The sequence below is a fragment of the Nicotiana sylvestris genome, chromosome 3, assembly GCF_000393655.2.
Source record: "Nicotiana sylvestris chromosome 3, ASM39365v2, whole genome shotgun sequence".
NCBI lineage: Eukaryota > Viridiplantae > Streptophyta > Magnoliopsida > Solanales > Solanaceae > Nicotiana > Nicotiana sylvestris.
The window spans coordinates 22985931-23004846 of record NC_091059.1 but is presented as its reverse complement, the minus strand read 5'-3'; the positions used below and the strand labels follow the sequence as shown (position 1 = coordinate 23004846).

The 18916-nt window shown below is 40.2% G+C and overlaps 1 protein-coding gene across 1 annotated transcript; it reads right to left on the bottom strand.

Annotated features, from left to right (window-relative positions):
* Positions 1 to 12823: 12823 nt before the first annotated feature.
* On the bottom strand, positions 12824 to 15765 carry LOC104247585 (myb family transcription factor PHL5-like). The gene is made up of 7 exons (XM_009803643.2): positions 14867 to 15765; positions 14551 to 14734; positions 14392 to 14468; positions 14245 to 14284; positions 13489 to 13543; positions 13335 to 13404; positions 12824 to 13249 (listed from the first exon to the last, which is right to left on the bottom strand). The coding sequence occupies exons 1-7, from the start codon at positions 15455 to 15457 to the stop codon at positions 13046 to 13048; spliced, it is 1221 nt and encodes a 406-aa protein (XP_009801945.1). The 5' UTR covers positions 15458 to 15765; the 3' UTR covers positions 12824 to 13045.
* Positions 15766 to 18916: the final 3151 nt, after the last annotated feature.

Below are 18916 nucleotides of genomic sequence, written 5' to 3'. Positions count from 1 at the left end.
GTCTACAGCTGAAAATATGCATCCCTATTTATAGGGAAAAAATGGGCTCGCTGATGTAAGCAGTGACTCAAGCAAGCACAAAAAAGTCTATGGAAAGATATCTGGCCGGTTGGCCATATCTCCAAAACTTTGACAATTTACCAAAAAAGGAAGAAGACATCTTCCTTAAAATATGGGGCTGGACCCCACAAATCTCCCCCTCCAGTCTCATTCGCCTGAAGGAGGTAACACCAGAGATTCTAGTTTGAGCGCATGCCGACAAGTTTGCAAAGCTCGAACTTGTCTCTTGGTACTACCTTGGTTAGCATATTCGTAGGTTTTTCACTCGTGTGAATCTTTTTGACCTGTAAAGATTCGTTCTCCACCTGCTCACGAATCCAATGATAACTGACGTCGATGTGTTTTGTTCTCGCATGGTACATGGAGTTTTTGCTTAGGTCTATTGCACTCTGATTGTCGCAATTGACAACATACTCCATCTGTCGCAATCCAAGTTCTTAAAGAAATCTCTTGAGCCATATCATCTCTTTGCCAGCTTCAGTAGCCGCAATATACTCCGCTTCAGTTGTAGATAGTGCGACACACTTTTGTAACTTCGACAGCCATGATATAGCTCCCCCTGAAAAAGTAAACAAATATCGAGTAGTGGATTTTCTATTATCAAGGTCACTTGCCATATAAGAATCTGTATAGCCCTTCAGAATTGGATTTGATCCTCCAAAACATAAGTAATGTCATGGGCGGCTTTCCAGCCGTGCCCCATGACCCCTTGGGCGCACCCCGTGGCGTCCTAGCAAGCCTTCCAATGACTAGCGCCACAGATGGCCCCGTGGTCTTGGCCGCGCCAAGTGACAAGCGCGCATGTGCCTCTGTCGCCCCACCGATATCCATCGCCAGCGCCCAACCGCAGGCAGATGCCAACAGCGCCGCACGCGCAGACAACGCCGCGCCCGCAGACCCTGATGCCAAAGACAATGCTGCGGACAACGGACCTGTTTTCTGCCCTATAGCAAACTAAGTCTTTTTCATTGTAAATATAGAGTATTTTTATTCCATGTACTTCCATTATGTTTCTCTAGCTTAATCAAGTCTAGTCTTGTAGCTTTGGATTATTTTTTTAAGCATTATTAAGGGGGACCAAACAATCAAACTTTCTAGCAAGCAAACAATTCTCTGTACTGGTGTCTCTCCCCCTCGACACCGCGTTGCCTTTCTGTAATAGCTTTCATTAATGCAATCAAGCTTTCTTTCATTCTCAATTCTCATTCATGTTCTCTCAATTGCTCTTGACATTGGTTTTCCCGTACGGCACTGACAATCTAGTCTAGCGTACGGAGGGGACCTCAGTTGGCGGACAGCAACTGCACTGACATCAGTTGCTTAGCCTTACGTCGCCCTTCCAAGGAATCTCAGGAAGGCGCCGCGTAACAGTTGGTATCAGAGCCTAGGCTCGACATCGGACGAGGGAACGCATTGCCATTACCACCATTTCTGACCATGGTGAATCATGGGGACCGCATTGCGGCCCTTGAACAGACGGTTGACGGATTACTGCCCATCATGGATACGGTGCCTGAACTAAGAACCAGCCTAGGGCAAAGGTTGGATGACCTGGACCGCAGGGTGCTCCAGGCCGAAGTTGACATAGAAAACATCAGTCGTGACTCCGAGGGAGATCGGCAAACGGCAGCCACAGAGGCAGCCGAAATTTTTGGCAAATTCGAGGGACTCCAACAGGAGCGTGCCGAGGATTTAGCTTACAGGGCACAAGAGGCAGACAGGGTGACTGCCCTGCAACAAACTATTGACGACTTGACAAACAAGCTCAATGTTGTCAATGCTGCTTTACAGGGCCTACTGCGAGGCAGTGGAAACCAGATCAGGGGCGCTACAAACCCCACTTCCGCGACACAAAAACTGAAAATTCCTGAGCCAAAGCCATACAGTGGAGCTAGGAATGCCAAGGAAGTGGAGAACTTCATATTTGATGTCGAACAATATTTCGATGCTGTTGGGGGCCTAGAAGAAGCTAAGAAGGTAGCAACTGCTGCCATGTATCTTCAGGGTGATGCTAAACTCTGGTGGCGGGTGAAATACGAAGCCATCAAGGCCGGTGAAGATGCTCTCGAAACATGGGCAGAACTGAAGGCAGCCATCCGCCTACAGTTCTTTCCCAAAAATGTCGAATACAATTCAAGGAGAAAGCTACGGGAGCTCCGTCAGACCAAATCTGTGCGGGACTACGTGCGGGAATTCTCCGCGCTCATGCTAAGCATACGCGACATGGGGGACAAAGACAAGCTCTTCACTTTCCTAGAAGGGCTGAAACCTTATGCCCGTATGGAGCTACAAAGATAACGGGTAGATACCCTGCCCAAGGCGATCCAAGCCGCTGAATGCCTTGGGGACTATCAAATGGAAGCTCGGAAGGATAGGCCTCAGCCGCCTGCCCGAGCGGGATTCAAAGGGGGCCAGTCTAGCAATGGTGGCCCTAGCAGAAGTGGGGGAGATCGGAGCTCAACCAAACCTAGGACTCCCTCCACAGGTAGCAACAGTGTTGCGTCTAACAACAATGATCGGGGGAGGAAGCCTCCTTCAGGATGCCGTCATTGCGGCGGACCACATTGGAATAATGAGTGCCCACAGGTACAGATGAACACCCATCAGACTTTTGATGATGGGACAGATGACGATTCAGACGATGCGGATCAGACTGAACCCGTAGGTGCCTTCAATGCAATTGTTGGCTCCATTTCTGAGGCATTAGCAGAGACTAGTGCTGGTATCCGTAAGAAGAAGGACCCATGTCCCGTCACCAAGAAAGGGAAAAAGAAGGCGGATGATGAGACTCCTCTTAAGCACGAGAGGACCTTAATGTTCGTTGAGATGAAGGTGAATGGCAAGCCCATTCGGGCCATGGTAGACACGGGTGCTACCCACAACTACTTAGCCTCGACTCAGGTGGAGCGCCTTGGTCTAGTCGTAGGGAAAGGTAGAGGCCGTGTCAAGGCTATCAACTCACCTCCCCAGCCAGTGGGTGGAATAGCCAAAGAAGTACCGATGAAGCTTGGCCCTTACGAAGGAAAATTCAACTTGCGCGTGGTGATCATAGATGACTTCGAGTTGATAGTTGGATTGGAATTCCTGAGGCAAACCAACACCATGCCTGTACCGTATGCTGACATGTTACTGATGATGGGAGCAAACGGGGCCAAGCCCTGCGTTATCCCGTGCATGCCCATGAAGATGGCCGTTGAAAACATCTCGGCCTTGCAGTTGAAGAAGGGGGTCAAAAGAAACGAACCTACGTTCCTGGCAACCCTCTGCATCGAAGATGTAGAATGCTCCTCGGGTCCCATTCCTGAACCCGTGAAGGAGCTACTACTAGAGTTTGAAGATGTCATGCCACAAGACATGCCAAAGCGACTACCGCCTAGGCGCACTGTGGATCATGAAATTGAGCTGGTGCCGGGCGCGAAGCCACCTGCCCGGGCGCCTTACAGAATGTCACAACCCGAACTCACCGAGCTTCGGAGACAATTGACGGAAATGCTAGACACAGGGATTATCGTGCCCTCCAAATCCCCATACGGGTCCCCTGTGCTATTCCAAAAGAAACATGATGGTAGTCTACGACTCTGTGTGGACTATCGGGCTCTAAACAAAATTACTGTGAAGAACAAGTACCCTATTCCGTTAATGGCAGACTTGTTCGATAGACTGGGTGGTGCGACAGTGTTCACCAAAATAGACCTGAAGACAGGTTATTGGCAAGTTCGGATTGCAGAGGGTGATGAGCACAAGACGACCTGTGTGACAAGATATGGGTCGTACGATTTCCTAGTTATGCCATTCGGCTTGACTAACGCCCCAGCTACGTTTTGCACTTTGATGAACCAAGTCTTCCGAGAGTACATTGATGAATTCGTGGTGGTCTACTTGGATGACATTGTGGTATATAGCCAAACATTGGAGGAACACCTGATGCACTTGCGGAAGGTCCTAGCTCGATTGCGGGAGCATGAACTATATGCGAAGCTATCTAAGTGCTCCTTTGCTCAAAAGCAAATTGACTTCCTCGGACATGTCATCGAGGAAGGGCGGATCAAGATGGACCAGCAGAAGATTCAGGCAATCACAGATTGGCCACCGCCTAAGGATATCCACGCCTTGAGGGCATTCCTTGGTCTATGCAATTTCTATCGACGATTCGTGAAAGGCTACTCACTCATTGCAGTACCATTGACAGAACTCCTCAAGAAGGTCACGCCTTGGGAATGGGGGCCCAAGCGAGCGGAGGCCTTCAACGCATTGAAGGCGGATATGTCTAGTAGCCCCGTCTTGGCCCTTCCTGATCTGGCCAAGCCATTCGAAGTACAAACAGATGCATCTGACTATGCCCTCGGTGGCGTCTTGCTACAAGAAGGGCATCCTGTGGCGTACGAGAGCCGGAAGCTAAAAGATGCAGAGCGGCGCTATGCCGCCCATGAGAAAGAATTATTGGCTGTCGTCCACTGCTTGCGCCTCTGGAGGCACTATCTGCTGGGAACCCCGTTCGTGGTCAAGACAGACAACACAGCTGTTAGCCATTTCATGACCCAGCCGAAGTTGAATGGTCGACAGGCCAGGTGGCAGGAACTCCTAGCTGAATTCCACTTCAACCTGGAATACCGAAGTGGGAAGACCAATCATGTTGCTGATGCGCTCAGTCGGAGAGCTGATCTAGCATCAGTGTGCTTACTCGCCACCCTAAGGGGGAGCGAGGTAGCCACCTCCATCAAGGACCAGATACAAGATCTACTCATCAGAGATCCTGCTTCACAGTATTTGGTTGATTTGGTAGGACAAGGCAAGACTCGCCAGTTCTACATGGAAGATGGTTTTCTGAAAGTGAAAGGGAACCGACTTTATGTTCCTAAAGGAGGAGATCTACGAAGGACTCTTCTAGCGGAATGTCATGATACTCTGTGGGCCGGCCATCCCGGTGAAGAACGCACCATGGCGTTACTTCGCCGTGCATATTATTGGCCTCAAATGGCCGATGACGTTGCTCAGTATGTGAAGACTTGTCTAGTATGCCAGAAGGACAAGTCAGACCGCTTAACACAGGCGGGACTCTTGGAACCACTAGCTGTCCCAAAGAGACCTTGGGAAAGTGTTTCCCTGGATTTCATCACCGGATTGCCCAAGGTCGGAGATCTAACAACTATCTTGGTTGTGGTAGATCGGTTTTCCAAATATGCTACCTTTATTGCTGCCCCACAATATATATCAGCAGAAGATACAGCTCGACTCTTCTTCTCTCATGTCGTCAAATATTGGGGCCTACCCAAAGATATTGTTAGTGATCGTGACTCACGCTTCACTAGCAACTTTTGGACCCAACTCTTTAAGTGTCTTGGGTCGAAGCTGAATCACAGCTCAAGTTTTCATCCGCAATCTGATGGCCAGACGGAGCGGTTCAATGGTATGTTGGAGGAATATTTGCGTCATTTTGTAACCGGATCGCAGAAGAATTGGGTGAAGCTTCTGGATGCTGCTCAACTGTGTTTCAATTCACAAAAGAGCTCAGTACAAACAAAAGTGCTTTTGAAATTGTTACCGGACAGCAACCGCTACTCCCACACACAGTCAATGCACCAAATATGTCTAAATCTCCTCGAGCTACTAGCTTCTCTAAAGAGTGGAAGCAAAATTTGGAGATAGTGTGGAGCTATCTTGTCAAGGCTCAAAAGCGGATGAAGAGGCATGCTGATCAGAATCGTCGCTTTGTTGAATACCAAGTAGGAGACAAAGTGATGGTCAAAATTCCAAACCGTTACTTATTTGCGGGGGTCCATGACCCTCGCTTATTTCAAAAGTACATTGGACCCTTGTCCATTGAAAGACGTATTGGGAAAGTTGCATACCGGGTGGATACCCCAGCTTGGTGGAAAATTCATCCTGTCTTCCATGTCAGCCTCCTGAAACCTTTTCGGGAAGACACGGAGGATCCTTCAAGGAGCCAGCTCACAATACCCAGTATTCGAGGGCCCAATTCAACCGGGAAAAGGCGTGTTGAAGCTATCCTTGATGATAGAGTGATTCATGCCTCAAGGAAGGATCACCAAGAGTTCTTGGTGAAATGGCAGGGCTGTGATGCAGAGGAGAACACTTGGGAGAGGGGAACAAACCTCAAAGCCTACAAGAACCTAATTGAAGATTATCTTGCAAGCAAGGCGCCGAGGACGTCGCCAACTCAGGTGGGGGAGAATGTCATGGGCGGCTTTCCAGCCATGCCCCATGACCCCTTGGGCGCGCCCCGTGGCGTCCTAGCAAGCCTTCCAATGACTAGCGCCACGGACGGCCCCGTGGTCTTGGCCGCGCCAAGTGACAAGCGTGCATATGCCTCTATCGCCCAACCGCAGGCAGATGCCAACAGCGCCGCGTGCGCAGACAACGCCGCGCGCGCAGACCCTGATGCCAAAGACAATGCTGTGGACAACGGACCTGTTTTCTGCCCTATAGCAAACTAAGTCTTTTTCATTGTAAATATAGAGTAGTTTTATTCCATGTACTTCCATTATGTTTCTCTAGCTTAATCAAGTTTAGTCTTGTAGCTTTGGATTATTTTTTTAAGCATTATTAAGGGGGACCAAACAATCAAACTTTCTAGCAAGCAAACAATTCTCTGTACTGGTGTCTCTCCCCCTCGACACCGCGTTGCCTTTCTGTAATAGCTTTCATTAATGCAATCAAGCTTTCTTTCATTCTCAATTCTCATTCCTGTTCTCTCAATTGCTCTTGACATTGGTTTTCCCGTACGGCACTGACAATCTAGTCTAGCGTACGGAGGGGACCTCAGTTGGCGGACAACAACTGCACTGACATCAGTTGCTTAGCCTTACGTCGCCCTTCCAAGGAATCTCAGGAAGGCGCCGCGTAATAGTAATCATGTGAGCTTCCTCTTAGATACCTGAGTATCCACTTTACAGCTTTCCAATGCTCTTTTCCTGGATTTTCCTGAAATCTGCTAACAACACCGACTATATGAGCAATATTTGGTCGAGTGCATACCATTGCATACATCAAACTTCCGACAACAGAGGAGTAAAGAATCTTGACCATTTTCTCTTTTTCCTCTGTTGTTGTAGGACACATCTTCTTACTCAACTTCAAATGACCAGGAAGGGGTGCGCGAACCAACTTAGCACTTTTCATATTGAAGCGCTCCAGTACATGTTCTATGTACTTCTCCTGTGACAAGTAAAGCTTTCTTTCGTTTCTCGAATGAGTAATTCTCATGCCCAAAATCTACTTAGCATGACCCAAGTCTTTCATTGCAAAAGACTTATTCAACTGTTTCTTCAACTCGTCAATCTTGAAAGCAATCCTGCCCACAATCAATATATCATCCACATATAGTAAGAGGATGATAAAGTCATCATCAGAAAATCTTCGTACAAACACACAATGATCTGAAGAAGTCTTCTTGTAGCCTTGCTCCTCCATAACAGACTTAAACTTCTTATACCACTGTCTGGGAGCTTTCTTCAATCCATATAGACTCTTCGTAAGTTTGCATACAAGATTTTCTTTACCTTTTTCCTTGAAGCCCTCAGGTTGTTCCATATAAATCTCATCTTCTAAGTCACCGTGAAGAAAAACAGTCTTCACATTCATCTGCTCAATCCCAAATCAAGACTGGCAGTCAAACCAAGAACTGTCCGAATGGAGGACATTTTCACGACAGGAGAAAATATTTCGTCAAAGTCAATACCTTTCCTTTGACGAAATCCCTTGACAACCAGTCTAGCTTTGTATCTGGGCTTCAAACTATGTTCTTCAGCTTTAACTTTGAACACCCACTTGTTCTTCAAAGCTCTCATGCCCCTAGGCAATTTCACCAACTTATAAGTACGGTTCTTATGCAGAGATTTCATCTTATCTGCATGGCTTCAATCCACTAATTCTTGTGCTCATCTTCTATAGCCTCCGCATAACATTCAGGTTTTCCCCCATCAGTGAGTAATACATACTCATTGGGTGAATAACGGGAGGAAGGAGTACGAGGTCTAGAGGACCTCCTGAGTGGAATATCTAGCTCGTCCACAACTTCGTGAGTAGGAACATCTACCTCATCAACATTAGCATTGTTATCACCATCACCATCAATATGCTGTTCTGGATTATGGTTCTGGGCATCACCATCATCATTGAGCCCACCAACGTCATCGACATTTGTATGAGGAACTTGATAAAGATTGACTAAACCTTCAAAACTTGGAAATTTTAGCTTCTCCACTTTGTTAATATCTTCAATGGTTTGATCCTCCACGAAGATAACATCACGGATTCTCACAAACTTCTTCTCAATTGGATCATATAGCCTGTAACCAAACTCATCAAGGCCATAACCAATGAAGATGCACTGCCTAGTCTTGGCAGTTAGTTTTGACCTCTCATCTTTAGGCACATGTACAAAAGCTTTGCAACCAAACACTTTCAAGTGGTCATAGGAAACATCATTGCCATACCAAACTCTGTGTGAAACATCACTTTGCAAAGCAACTGCTGGAGATAGATTAATAACATGTGCGACGGTCAACAAAGCCTCACCCCAAAAGGAATTCGGCAACTTTGCTTCAGAAAGCAAACATCTGACTCTTTCCATCAAGGTCCTGTTCATCCTTTCTGCTAAACCATTAAGCTGAGGAGTCTTCTGGTGTCTGATACCCTATTGCTTCCAGTATTCGTCAAACATTACACAATATTCACCACCGTTATCAGTACGAATACACTTTAGCTTCTTTCCAGTTTCTCTTTCAACTAAAGCCTGAAACTGCTTAAAGATACCCAACACTTGGTCTTTAGTCTTCAAGATGTAGATCCAAAGTTTCCTTGAGCAATCATCAATAAAGGTATCAAAATAAAGTGCACCACCCAAAGTCCTTGTCTTCATTGGACCACATAAGTCTGAATGCACCAACTCAAGCAACTCTATCTTTCTTGAAGGAGGATGAGATTGGAAAGAAACTCTTTTTTGTTTTCCAGCCAAGCAGTGCTCACATTTTTCTAATTTTGCACTTTCAAAATTTGACAACAATTTCTTCTTGGCCAGAACATTTAGTCCTTTCTTGCTAATGTGGCTAAGCCTCTTATGACATAATGTTGAAGAGTTATGGCTCTCAACGACATTTACCATATCAACACAGGTAGAGGCTGTAGTCCAGTATAGACTACGACGCTTTTCCCCACGAGCCACAATCATGGAGCCCTTAGTCAGCTTCCACTTTCAAGTACCATTGGTATTGACATATCCCTTATCATCCAAAACACCAACAGAGATCAAGTGCAAACGAACATCAGGTGCATGCTTTACATTGTTTAAAACTAGTTTAGTACCAATACTAGTTTCCAAACAAATCGTTCCAACACCAGCCACCCTAGATACAGTCTCATTACCCATACTCAAATCCAAAGTCACCTCGAGTATAAGATGAGAAAAATTCCTTCCTTGATGTCACATGAGATGCGACACCACTGTCCCCAACCCAGCTTGACTCATCACAAGTAATATTTATCAGATCCGCATCAAGGATGGTAACAAGATCTTCTGTAGTGACGGTGGCCACACGATTGCCATCTTCTTTCTGTTCTTCTTTTTCTCTATTCTCCTTTTTCAAAATCCGGTAGAACTTCTTTATGTGCCCTTTCTTCCCGCAATGATAGCACTCAATATCTTTAAGTCTGCTTCTGGATTTACTTCTATTATGTTCTCTATTTTGAGAACGCTAATTCTTACTTCTCCCCTAGAATCAGTCACCAAGACATCTGATGAGGAGGAACCCTGAGATTTTCTTCTCATCTCTTCATTTAAAAGGCTGCTCTTGGCAAGATCCATAGAGATCACACCATCCGACGTATAATTTAATAATGAAATTCTAAGAATTTTCCAAGAATCTGGTATAGAACCAAATAGAAACAAGCCTTGAATTTCTTCATCAAATTTAATGCCCATAGCAGATAACTGGTTCATGATCCCCTGAAAATTATTCAGATGATCTGTCATCGCGGAACCATCGTGGTATTTTAAACCCAACATCTGCTTTATCAGAAACATCTTGTTGTTTCCAGTTTTCCGAGCATACAAACTTTCAAGGTTCTCTCATAGGGTCCGAGCATGTGTCTCCCCAGAAATATGGTTTAAAACATTATCGTCAACCCACTGTCTAATAAAGCCGCAAACCTGCCTGTGTAACAAACTCCACTCTTCATCTGATTTATTATCAGGCTTTATAGTGGTGAAGACAGGTTGATGAAAATTCTTGACATAGAGCAAATTTTTCATTTTGCCCTTCTAAATGGCATAATTTGTGCCATTTAAAGTAACCATTCTACTAGTGTTGGCTTCCATTGTTTATCACAAATACAAATACTATTTATTAGGAGACCAAAGTAATTCTTTTCTAATGTGGAAGTTTAGATTGTGCTGCAACGACAGAGCATACTCAGACAGAACCTTGGCTCTAATACCACTTGTTGGGAATAAACCCCGTAAGAATAATATTCACGGTATTAGTGATAAATGTGGAACACTAAATTATGGTTAAATCAGCAAGAATAGAAATGCAGTAATAATGACATCAAGATTTTACGTGGAAACCCTTCTGAATAAGGGAAAAAACCACGGCCAAGAAGAGCAACTGATATCACTATAGCGAGAAATTTTACACTGTGTAGTAACGAGTATAAATACTCCTAAGACCACTATACTCTCAAAAGAAAGAATACTCTTTTGCTTTTTGACCTAACTACAATATCTCTCATACTCTATTTTTCTTCACAGACTATTTTCTTATAGTCTATGGAATATCTTGCTTTCTCTCACTCAGATGTATTGTTTGAGATTTTTGGTGTGTCTACAACTAAAAATATGCATCCCTTTTTATAGGGAAAAAATGGGCTCGCTGATGTAAGCAGTGACTCAAGCAAACATAAAAAAGTCTATAAAAAGATATTTGGCTGATTGGCCATATCTCCAAAACTTTGATAATTTACCAAAAAAAGAAGAAAGACATCTTCCTTAAAACATGGGGCTGGACCCCACATAAACTTCCTTTTCAAATGTTTAAAGATGCTGTATAGAAGAACATAACAACTAAAGAAACAACAAAAGAGAAACTAGACTGTCACAACAGAGTAATATGCTGAAACTACAAACCTGTTGGGCTAAATCAACCTAAATACACTCTTAATATGGTGTGATGTTGTCTGCTTTGAGCAAGTCTGCACGGTTTTCTCCAAAAGAGCTCACACCATTAAGAGATATCTACACTTTATATGTAGGCTCCCAATCTTTTCAGTTATCAATGTGAGACTTTGTTCGCACATCCGACAAAACCAATAAGTAGTTCAATGGTCCTCATTAGCTTTTAGTATTTGCTTTAGAATTTACCAATGCCATGCAAATGTATCATTGGAGTTTCAGTTTTTCGCAAGTTCAAAGATAATAAAACAAAACCGATGACAACAATGTATTACCTTGAATTCTCATCAGGGTTTTGTTCTGATTCATCTAGAATCGTAAGATCCTTTAGAACATTTACTATTTGTCTAAGTATTATTCCTTTTCTTTCAAATGTGCTTTAAATTGAGTTTGAGGTTCATCTGATCATTTTAAAAACAGGTAGCTCAACACACTATTAGATTAATTAATTTTTGTTATTATAAATGGTGATTAAATTGTAAACTTAGTTCTTGCACCTTGCTTTCGGTTAGTTGGTACTGTTTGAGAAAGTAAAAAATCCAGAATAATATTATATCAAGTTTTTACTTCAATCTAATATTATCGTGCCGTTAAATTCCAAGTTTATAAAAGAACATAATATGATTTTCCTTTGTGAGAAAACTATTTAATATTTCTCGATTTTGGATAAGGTAAAGGCCAAATTACACTGTTTCCTAAGACCGGCATTTTGAATCTTCTTTTTTCGGCTGTCAAATGTGTAAATATTCTAATGTAACAAGACGACTCTCTAATTGAATATGTAGTTTATTTGGTCCTCGAGCTGTTATACACTTTAGAATTTACCTATGAGAACTAGCGAATCATTGCAGATTCTGTTTTCTGCCATTTCACACAAAAGAAAACCGATACCGTTAATGTAATTGTTGAAGTTAAGTTTGATGTGAAGTGTGAACCATGCAATTGTTAATGAAGTCCAACTCTAGATGTAACTTTCAACAAATTATTGTTTTATGTTTCACCTTTCATGTCACTATGAATACGTGTATTTTGCATATAGATTATTACTCCGTCTCAAATTAGTTCAAGACAAAACAAATTATATTTTTCCTATTTTATCCTTAATAATAATTGTTCTTGAAAATGAAGATAAACACATAAATAGAGTAAATATTCAATGAAACTCTCTTCTTATTAATAGTCTAAAACCCCTCCTTATTAATGTTTCTTAAAAGGCATATAAAAAAGAAACACGACAGATAATTTGAGATGGAGGGAGTAGTAGTGGGATAAGGAACTCATTTAGCCTGAAACTATCTTTGTTTTTTCTGCATTGTGTTCCACCAAATGGTTGATTGAAGACGAGCGCAAGAGCCAAATGTATTTGCGTTTACAAATAATATCAAAACACATCCAAAGAAAGGAAGTAAGGAATAAAAAGTAAATTAGGAAACAAATTTCAAGGGAAATACAAACTATGCCATGTTCATTGTAAAGAGTTATTATGTGTACAGATTTACAAACTCTAAGTATCACACAGAGTGAAGCTAACGGCAAAAATACACACGAGTTGTGAAAGTATATCAAACTCATATGTCACATGAACACCTTATTCGATAACATTCATTTGATCGTATTTTCTTTTATGCACACAAGAGAAACAAACACCTACATTCAGCATGATGTTTATGGACATTGTACTATAGTTTACATTTTTTGGAAAGTCTTTATATTCAACTAGAAAAAGCTAAACTCAACTTTTCCCTCTAACACTAAGTGCAAAAAAGAAAAACTTCTAATTGATGGCCTCTATAGCACTTAACTTATTTTAGATGGGAAGCGAATATTATCGGCAACCAAAACTTCCATATCATCATACAGGGTAGATGGATCATGTTCAAGAGTTGAAATGCTTGAATTTTGAGTGTCCAATAGACTTCTTGTTGTTCTTTGTTGTTGATCAAATATCATCTTTAGCTGTTTTCCTTGTTCTTCAATCCTCAACTGTAACTTTCGCTGAATCTAGTTTAATAGAAGATGTCCTGATTCAGTTCTTTTGGCTCTAGAAAATTATCATGACTCAAAGGTGTACCAAAAAATTAAGTACCTCTAGTTGTTCGTGAAGACGCCTCTGGACTTCGAGTTGCATTTGTAGTGCTTCCTTGATTTGCATTCCCCTGCGACAGAAGTTTGGATCAGATATAGTTTCGAGCTAAGTTTATCAGGAAAATTAACTGAGATAGTAGCGATGAAAAGTATACGTTTTGCTGTCAATCTGTGACACATTATTCGAGCAGTTTCTCTTCTCAGATTTTCCTGCAACGACATAGAAGGAGAAAAAATATGATCAGTCTACTTCTTAAAAGGTCTAATTTGAAAATATCTGAAGTTTAGTAATAGCATATAATTGAACAAATAAAGAAAAAGTAGTCCATCTTAGTATCCTTTTGTTACATGTTAGATCCATTTATTACAACAGTTATTGAAAGGAAAAGAAAAAAAAAAGAAAAAAAAAAGTGTATTTGTAAATTAGTGCAGAAAAAGCTTTTATGTTGTTTCCTTGTTATGCCTTCTCACTGTAAGATTAGTATATGGAAAATTCTCTACTTTCCCTTTACTATTCTTCTTTTTAAATATGCATAAGCCACAAATGTGATTCCTAACCATTCTAAGCCATAATTGTGACCAGGAGGTCACGGGGTCGAGCCGTGGAAACAGCCTCTTGCAGAACGCAGAGTAAGACTGCATACAATAGAGCCTTGTAGTCCGGCTCTTCTCTGGACTCTGCGCATAGCGGGAGCTTAGTGTACCGGGCTGCCCTTTATAAAGCCCTGACCCCCCGGATATAACATGTAATACTCATCGAATTAAAGCCGCTGAAAAGCTAATGTTGTTTGGCAAACAAAAAAAAACAAGATGTTTAAAATCAAGAAAATATCAAGAGAAAAACCAAGATGTCTAAAATCAAGAAAAGATCTCTTCCCAACCATGAAAACTTAAAAGTCAAATAGACATACCATCTGTAGGTTCAGGGATGTACTTTGCATTTCGATATTTCTGCAAACAAAATAGATATGACAACAGAAAATATTCCCTCAAAACTCAATACAACAGTACTGAAAAGACAACCAAAAGGAAGTTCTTTCATATGTATAAATATATACCTGCAAATGGCTTTTGACATGAAAAATGGTCAAGCCATCTGACTCCATCAGCTTTAGTATTGCCTTTGGTGTTGCCTCTGATAAGATGAATGAATCAAATCTTTACTAAAAATGGTGAGGACCAAACTGAAAATAGAAAGTCTCTTTGAAATTACTTACTGTCAGCGCCTCCTAGGCGGTTTACACACTCAACAAATCGATCGTGGAGATCTTGAGTCCATCTGATTCTTGTTTTGTTGCATACGGATCCTCCAGAACATGCAGAATTATTAGAATTAGCCGAAGGAAATCCTGATTCTTGCCTCATATATTCCAAGTGACTACCACATAAATTATGAGGGAGCTGTAAAAACATAGCGAAAAAACTCAAAATGGTGTCAATTTTAAGTCTTTTAAGCAGCAGTAGCTTCTTCATATGAAGCAAAGAACCAAAAAAACACTAAAAAAGAAGCAGCTATATGTTTTAAGTACTAACACTGAAATCTTGATTTCCATCAAAAGGCGTGTCGAATTCACCAAGCAATTTTCTCTTAAGATGCAATATTCTCTCTTTTTCTGTTAGACTGCTGAAAGGACTTCTATAAGGTACTTGATGATCAGGACTAAAGGGTTGACTGCTCGAGAATTGTGATCTGATAAATGGTGGCAGGGAAAGCTTGGGATGAAAATCTTCTGCTGGTGAATCAGGCAAGAAACCATATGATGGTATTTGAAAATCATAATTCTTGGACAGTTGGGAACAATTATCTTGTTGATCATCATACTGTGTTAATCCAAGGTAACGTTCTGTGGCAAAGAATGCTCTAGATGGTGAACCAATACGACCGATGATAGTACTATTCGATGATGAATTAGCATTAGAAAAAAACTGCTGCTGCTGCTGCTGCTTTTGGCATACTTCTTCTGCAGAAGTTGCTGCTGGAAAACTAAATCCCAAGTATGATGATGACTGTTTTTGTGTATGTAAAGCCTGGACCGGCATTCTGGCGAATTCTAAAGTATAATCACTTGCATATGCTGAGTTTTTTGGCACTCTTTCTTGAGTACCAACCCTTTGGATACTCATATCCTAAACTATTCAGAGAAGCTACAACTTTATTTCTAGGAAAAGTGGACTTGTTCTGTTGAGTTTTGCACACTAAGTTACAGCAACAAACAGTATTTGAAGTTGAAAGTTTCTTGTACTGATGAATTCCTCGAGATTCTGAGCTGTGAACAAAAATTAAATAAAAAGAACTCGCAGCACAAAGAAAGCAAGGATCAAGATTCAGATAGAAATGGAAATGCAGCACTGTTTAAATATTACATGGACTGCTCCTAAATTCCTTTTATATGCTGAAAAGACATATAAACAAGATATGAAAACATGAATATGTCAACAACTTTAAAAAATTCTTTTTTTTTAAAAAAAATTTATTCTTTCATATGGTTAAGGGATGAAGAATCGTTTCGACAAAACCAAAGCCAACACATTTACTATTAGAATAAAACAAATGTCTCCTAGGTGAAAGATTTACTATAACTGCATTTTGTCTCTTATATTAGGTTTTAGAGCAACTCCACCTGTCTTAATGAAAAAGAGAAAAAGATACAGAATATAAGTAAAAAAAGAGAGAGGAATATATTGCATATCAAACAATGATTCTTTAAAGTTCCTCTTCACATTAAGCTGATAAAAGGAGAATATAGTCTATGGGGGCATCTCTACACTTTAACATTTCTTGTGGAATACTGGCATATATTCACTGAGCTATCATGCCTAATTATTCTTATTATGGATGAGGATTGATAATTTGAAATCCTATTAGTCAGCACACACTGACACTAGGAGTAGATTTTCCATTACTACTTGCATTAAGCAAAGTTGATTTTAAACATAAAGACGGATTTAGGGTAGATTTAGTAGGTTCAATCTAACTCGTTGCTTTCAGGTCGAACTATATATACATGGACAAATAAACAATTAAAACGAAACATATATTAATACCGCACTCATTTTGAACCCACTGATTCTGGATCATGGATTTGCCTCTGCTTAAAAAGAGATCAACAAAAATGTTTTTGTGAGAATTGGCTAAGAATTGAACATTCAGGATACACTTCAAGCTAAATCAAATAATTATGAAGTAATTAAGACGAAGAATATTATTGTTACATTAAAAGTATTAATTGATAATGACTTAGGGTGTGTTTGGTATGAAGGAAAACATTTTCCGGAAAATGTTTTCCAATTTTCCCATGTTTGGTTGGCTTAAATGTTTTGGAAAATATTTTCCTCATGAACTCATTTTCCTCCAATTGGAGGAAAGTGTTTTCCTTATCAAGAGAAGGGAAAACATTTCCCAAAACTCTTTCTCAACCTTCCCCACCGAAATTATTTTTTTTACCTTAATTTTTTTTTTTTTTTTACAATTTTAAATTTCTGTTTTTTCGTTTTTCTGCACCCCCCACCTGCCCTCCCCCCCTTCCTGCACAATTTTTTTTTGTAATTTAAATTTTTGTTTTTTTTTTGTTTAATGTCACCCCCCTCCCCCGAAAAAATATATTTTTAAATATATTTTTCAGTTTTAATTTTTTTATTTATCGGTTTAAAAGTTCCAAAATTATGAGTTCGGAGGTTTATGTATTTGGAAGTTTACGGGTTCGAAATTCCGCGATTTTAAAAGTTTACCGGTTCGAAAGTTTATGAAATTTGTGGGTTCGGAAGGTTGTTGGTTTGAAAGTTTATGCTTCAAGTTTATTATATCTAAATTATTTATGAATACTCTTGAGAAGTCATTTTCCTTAATTTGCGTACCAAATACCAGAAAATGAATAAAATTACCACTTACTTTTCAAGAAAATAATTTATACCAAACACACCCTTAATGAGCTTCAGAGCTATTAGACAACTTACAATCACATTGTTTTTCTAATAGCTTAAAGAGGTAGTTGTAGGTTATTTATTTTACCAATTTTAAGCAGGGTTTCCCATTTTGTGCTGTTCCGATTCTGCCGTTCATTTAATTTAAATAATATTCAAGTTGAAATATCAAATAGATACATATATAACTACTACCTTAGGCCAGTATTATAGTTGATCATTCAAATGATTGTTGAGCAAAGACATAAAAACACACATCTCCGAAATAGAGTATGATTCTTTAATCATTCCTCTTTTTCTTTATTTTTTTCATCTGACTGGGAGATAAGTCCACTTCATTATTATATTGTGCCAGTTGCTATAGTGGTTCATGCCCCAAAACTCTATGGTCGTCGACTCGTCGTTGATTATATGTTACTAAACCTTTTTTTATTGTATTTGGCATATTTCTTTTTAGTATGTTGTGATGCCCATGATGGAAGGCGTTTGACGAGGGCGGGTCAAGCAGCATTGACCAACTTTTAGGCTTGCAAGTTTCTCAAAAAAGGTGCAAATATCATCTTAGATGAATTTCACATCAAATAAGAGAGGAATATAAAGAGCTTATAAGGTACTACACAAGTTGAGAAGGACGCACTTTTTGAGCTCGATAATGGGGTAGCTTAGGCGATGTTACCATGGATTTGGGTAGTGATAATTATGGTATCATAGCCCGACTCTCCCTCAGTATGGGGCAAATCTCATGGAACGGAGGGCGGCCAACGAGGACAAGTTAAGTACTGGCAATAGGCTGACATGCTGCTGAAGAAGGAGTTCACATTCATCTTAGTATCCCATTACATGACTTGTTTGGGATCTACTGAGATCAAAATTCATTTTTTTATAAGGAGAGAAAAAAAAAAATGAAAATACACGTAAAATTCTAACCCATCACTCATTTAAAAGGAGGTAAAATATATATATTTGGTTTTTAAGTTGTAACCTTATTTATCAAAAATCTTTCTTTATGTTTTAAACTTTTTGTTTACGCGGAGGGAATACTTTTTAAAATTCCTCACTTCTTTCGATACAGCATATATATTCTATTACAAGTTTCCTAACATAATTCTTTTTTTTTTATTGGGTTTTCGTGATCATTTCCTTGTTACCAAAAAATAGAAATAAAACCAGACGCTAAGTTCATTAAGAGACTTTGCAAATTGCCTGCTTATTTTTTCAACTAATAAATAATTACACTTATTATCTGGAAATTACATATAAGCAGGGCGAATGTAGAATATATTTATTGGGTTTATTTGAATTCATAGTAAGTTTTTGAACATCTATTGTTTTTAAGATGAGTTGACAATAGTGCACTCATAGAGCTGTTAATCAGGGGCAACTCAATGGATCTCGTGGCCTAAGGCGAAATTATATTCAGAGGCCCTTAAGTTTATTTTATAAAATGTTTACTTTCTAAATAATAAATTAATCATTTAAGACAAAAACAAGCAAATTTCAAAAAAGAAGAAGGAAGAAGAGCACAAAAAATAAAGTGGTGGACTATTGTACGTTGAGGTCCACAAATTTTGATTTGGTTATCATCACAATCAAGAAAAAGAAATAAACGTACATAACGTAATAGCTTAAGTTTTGAGCATTAACGGTGTCAAAAATATTTAC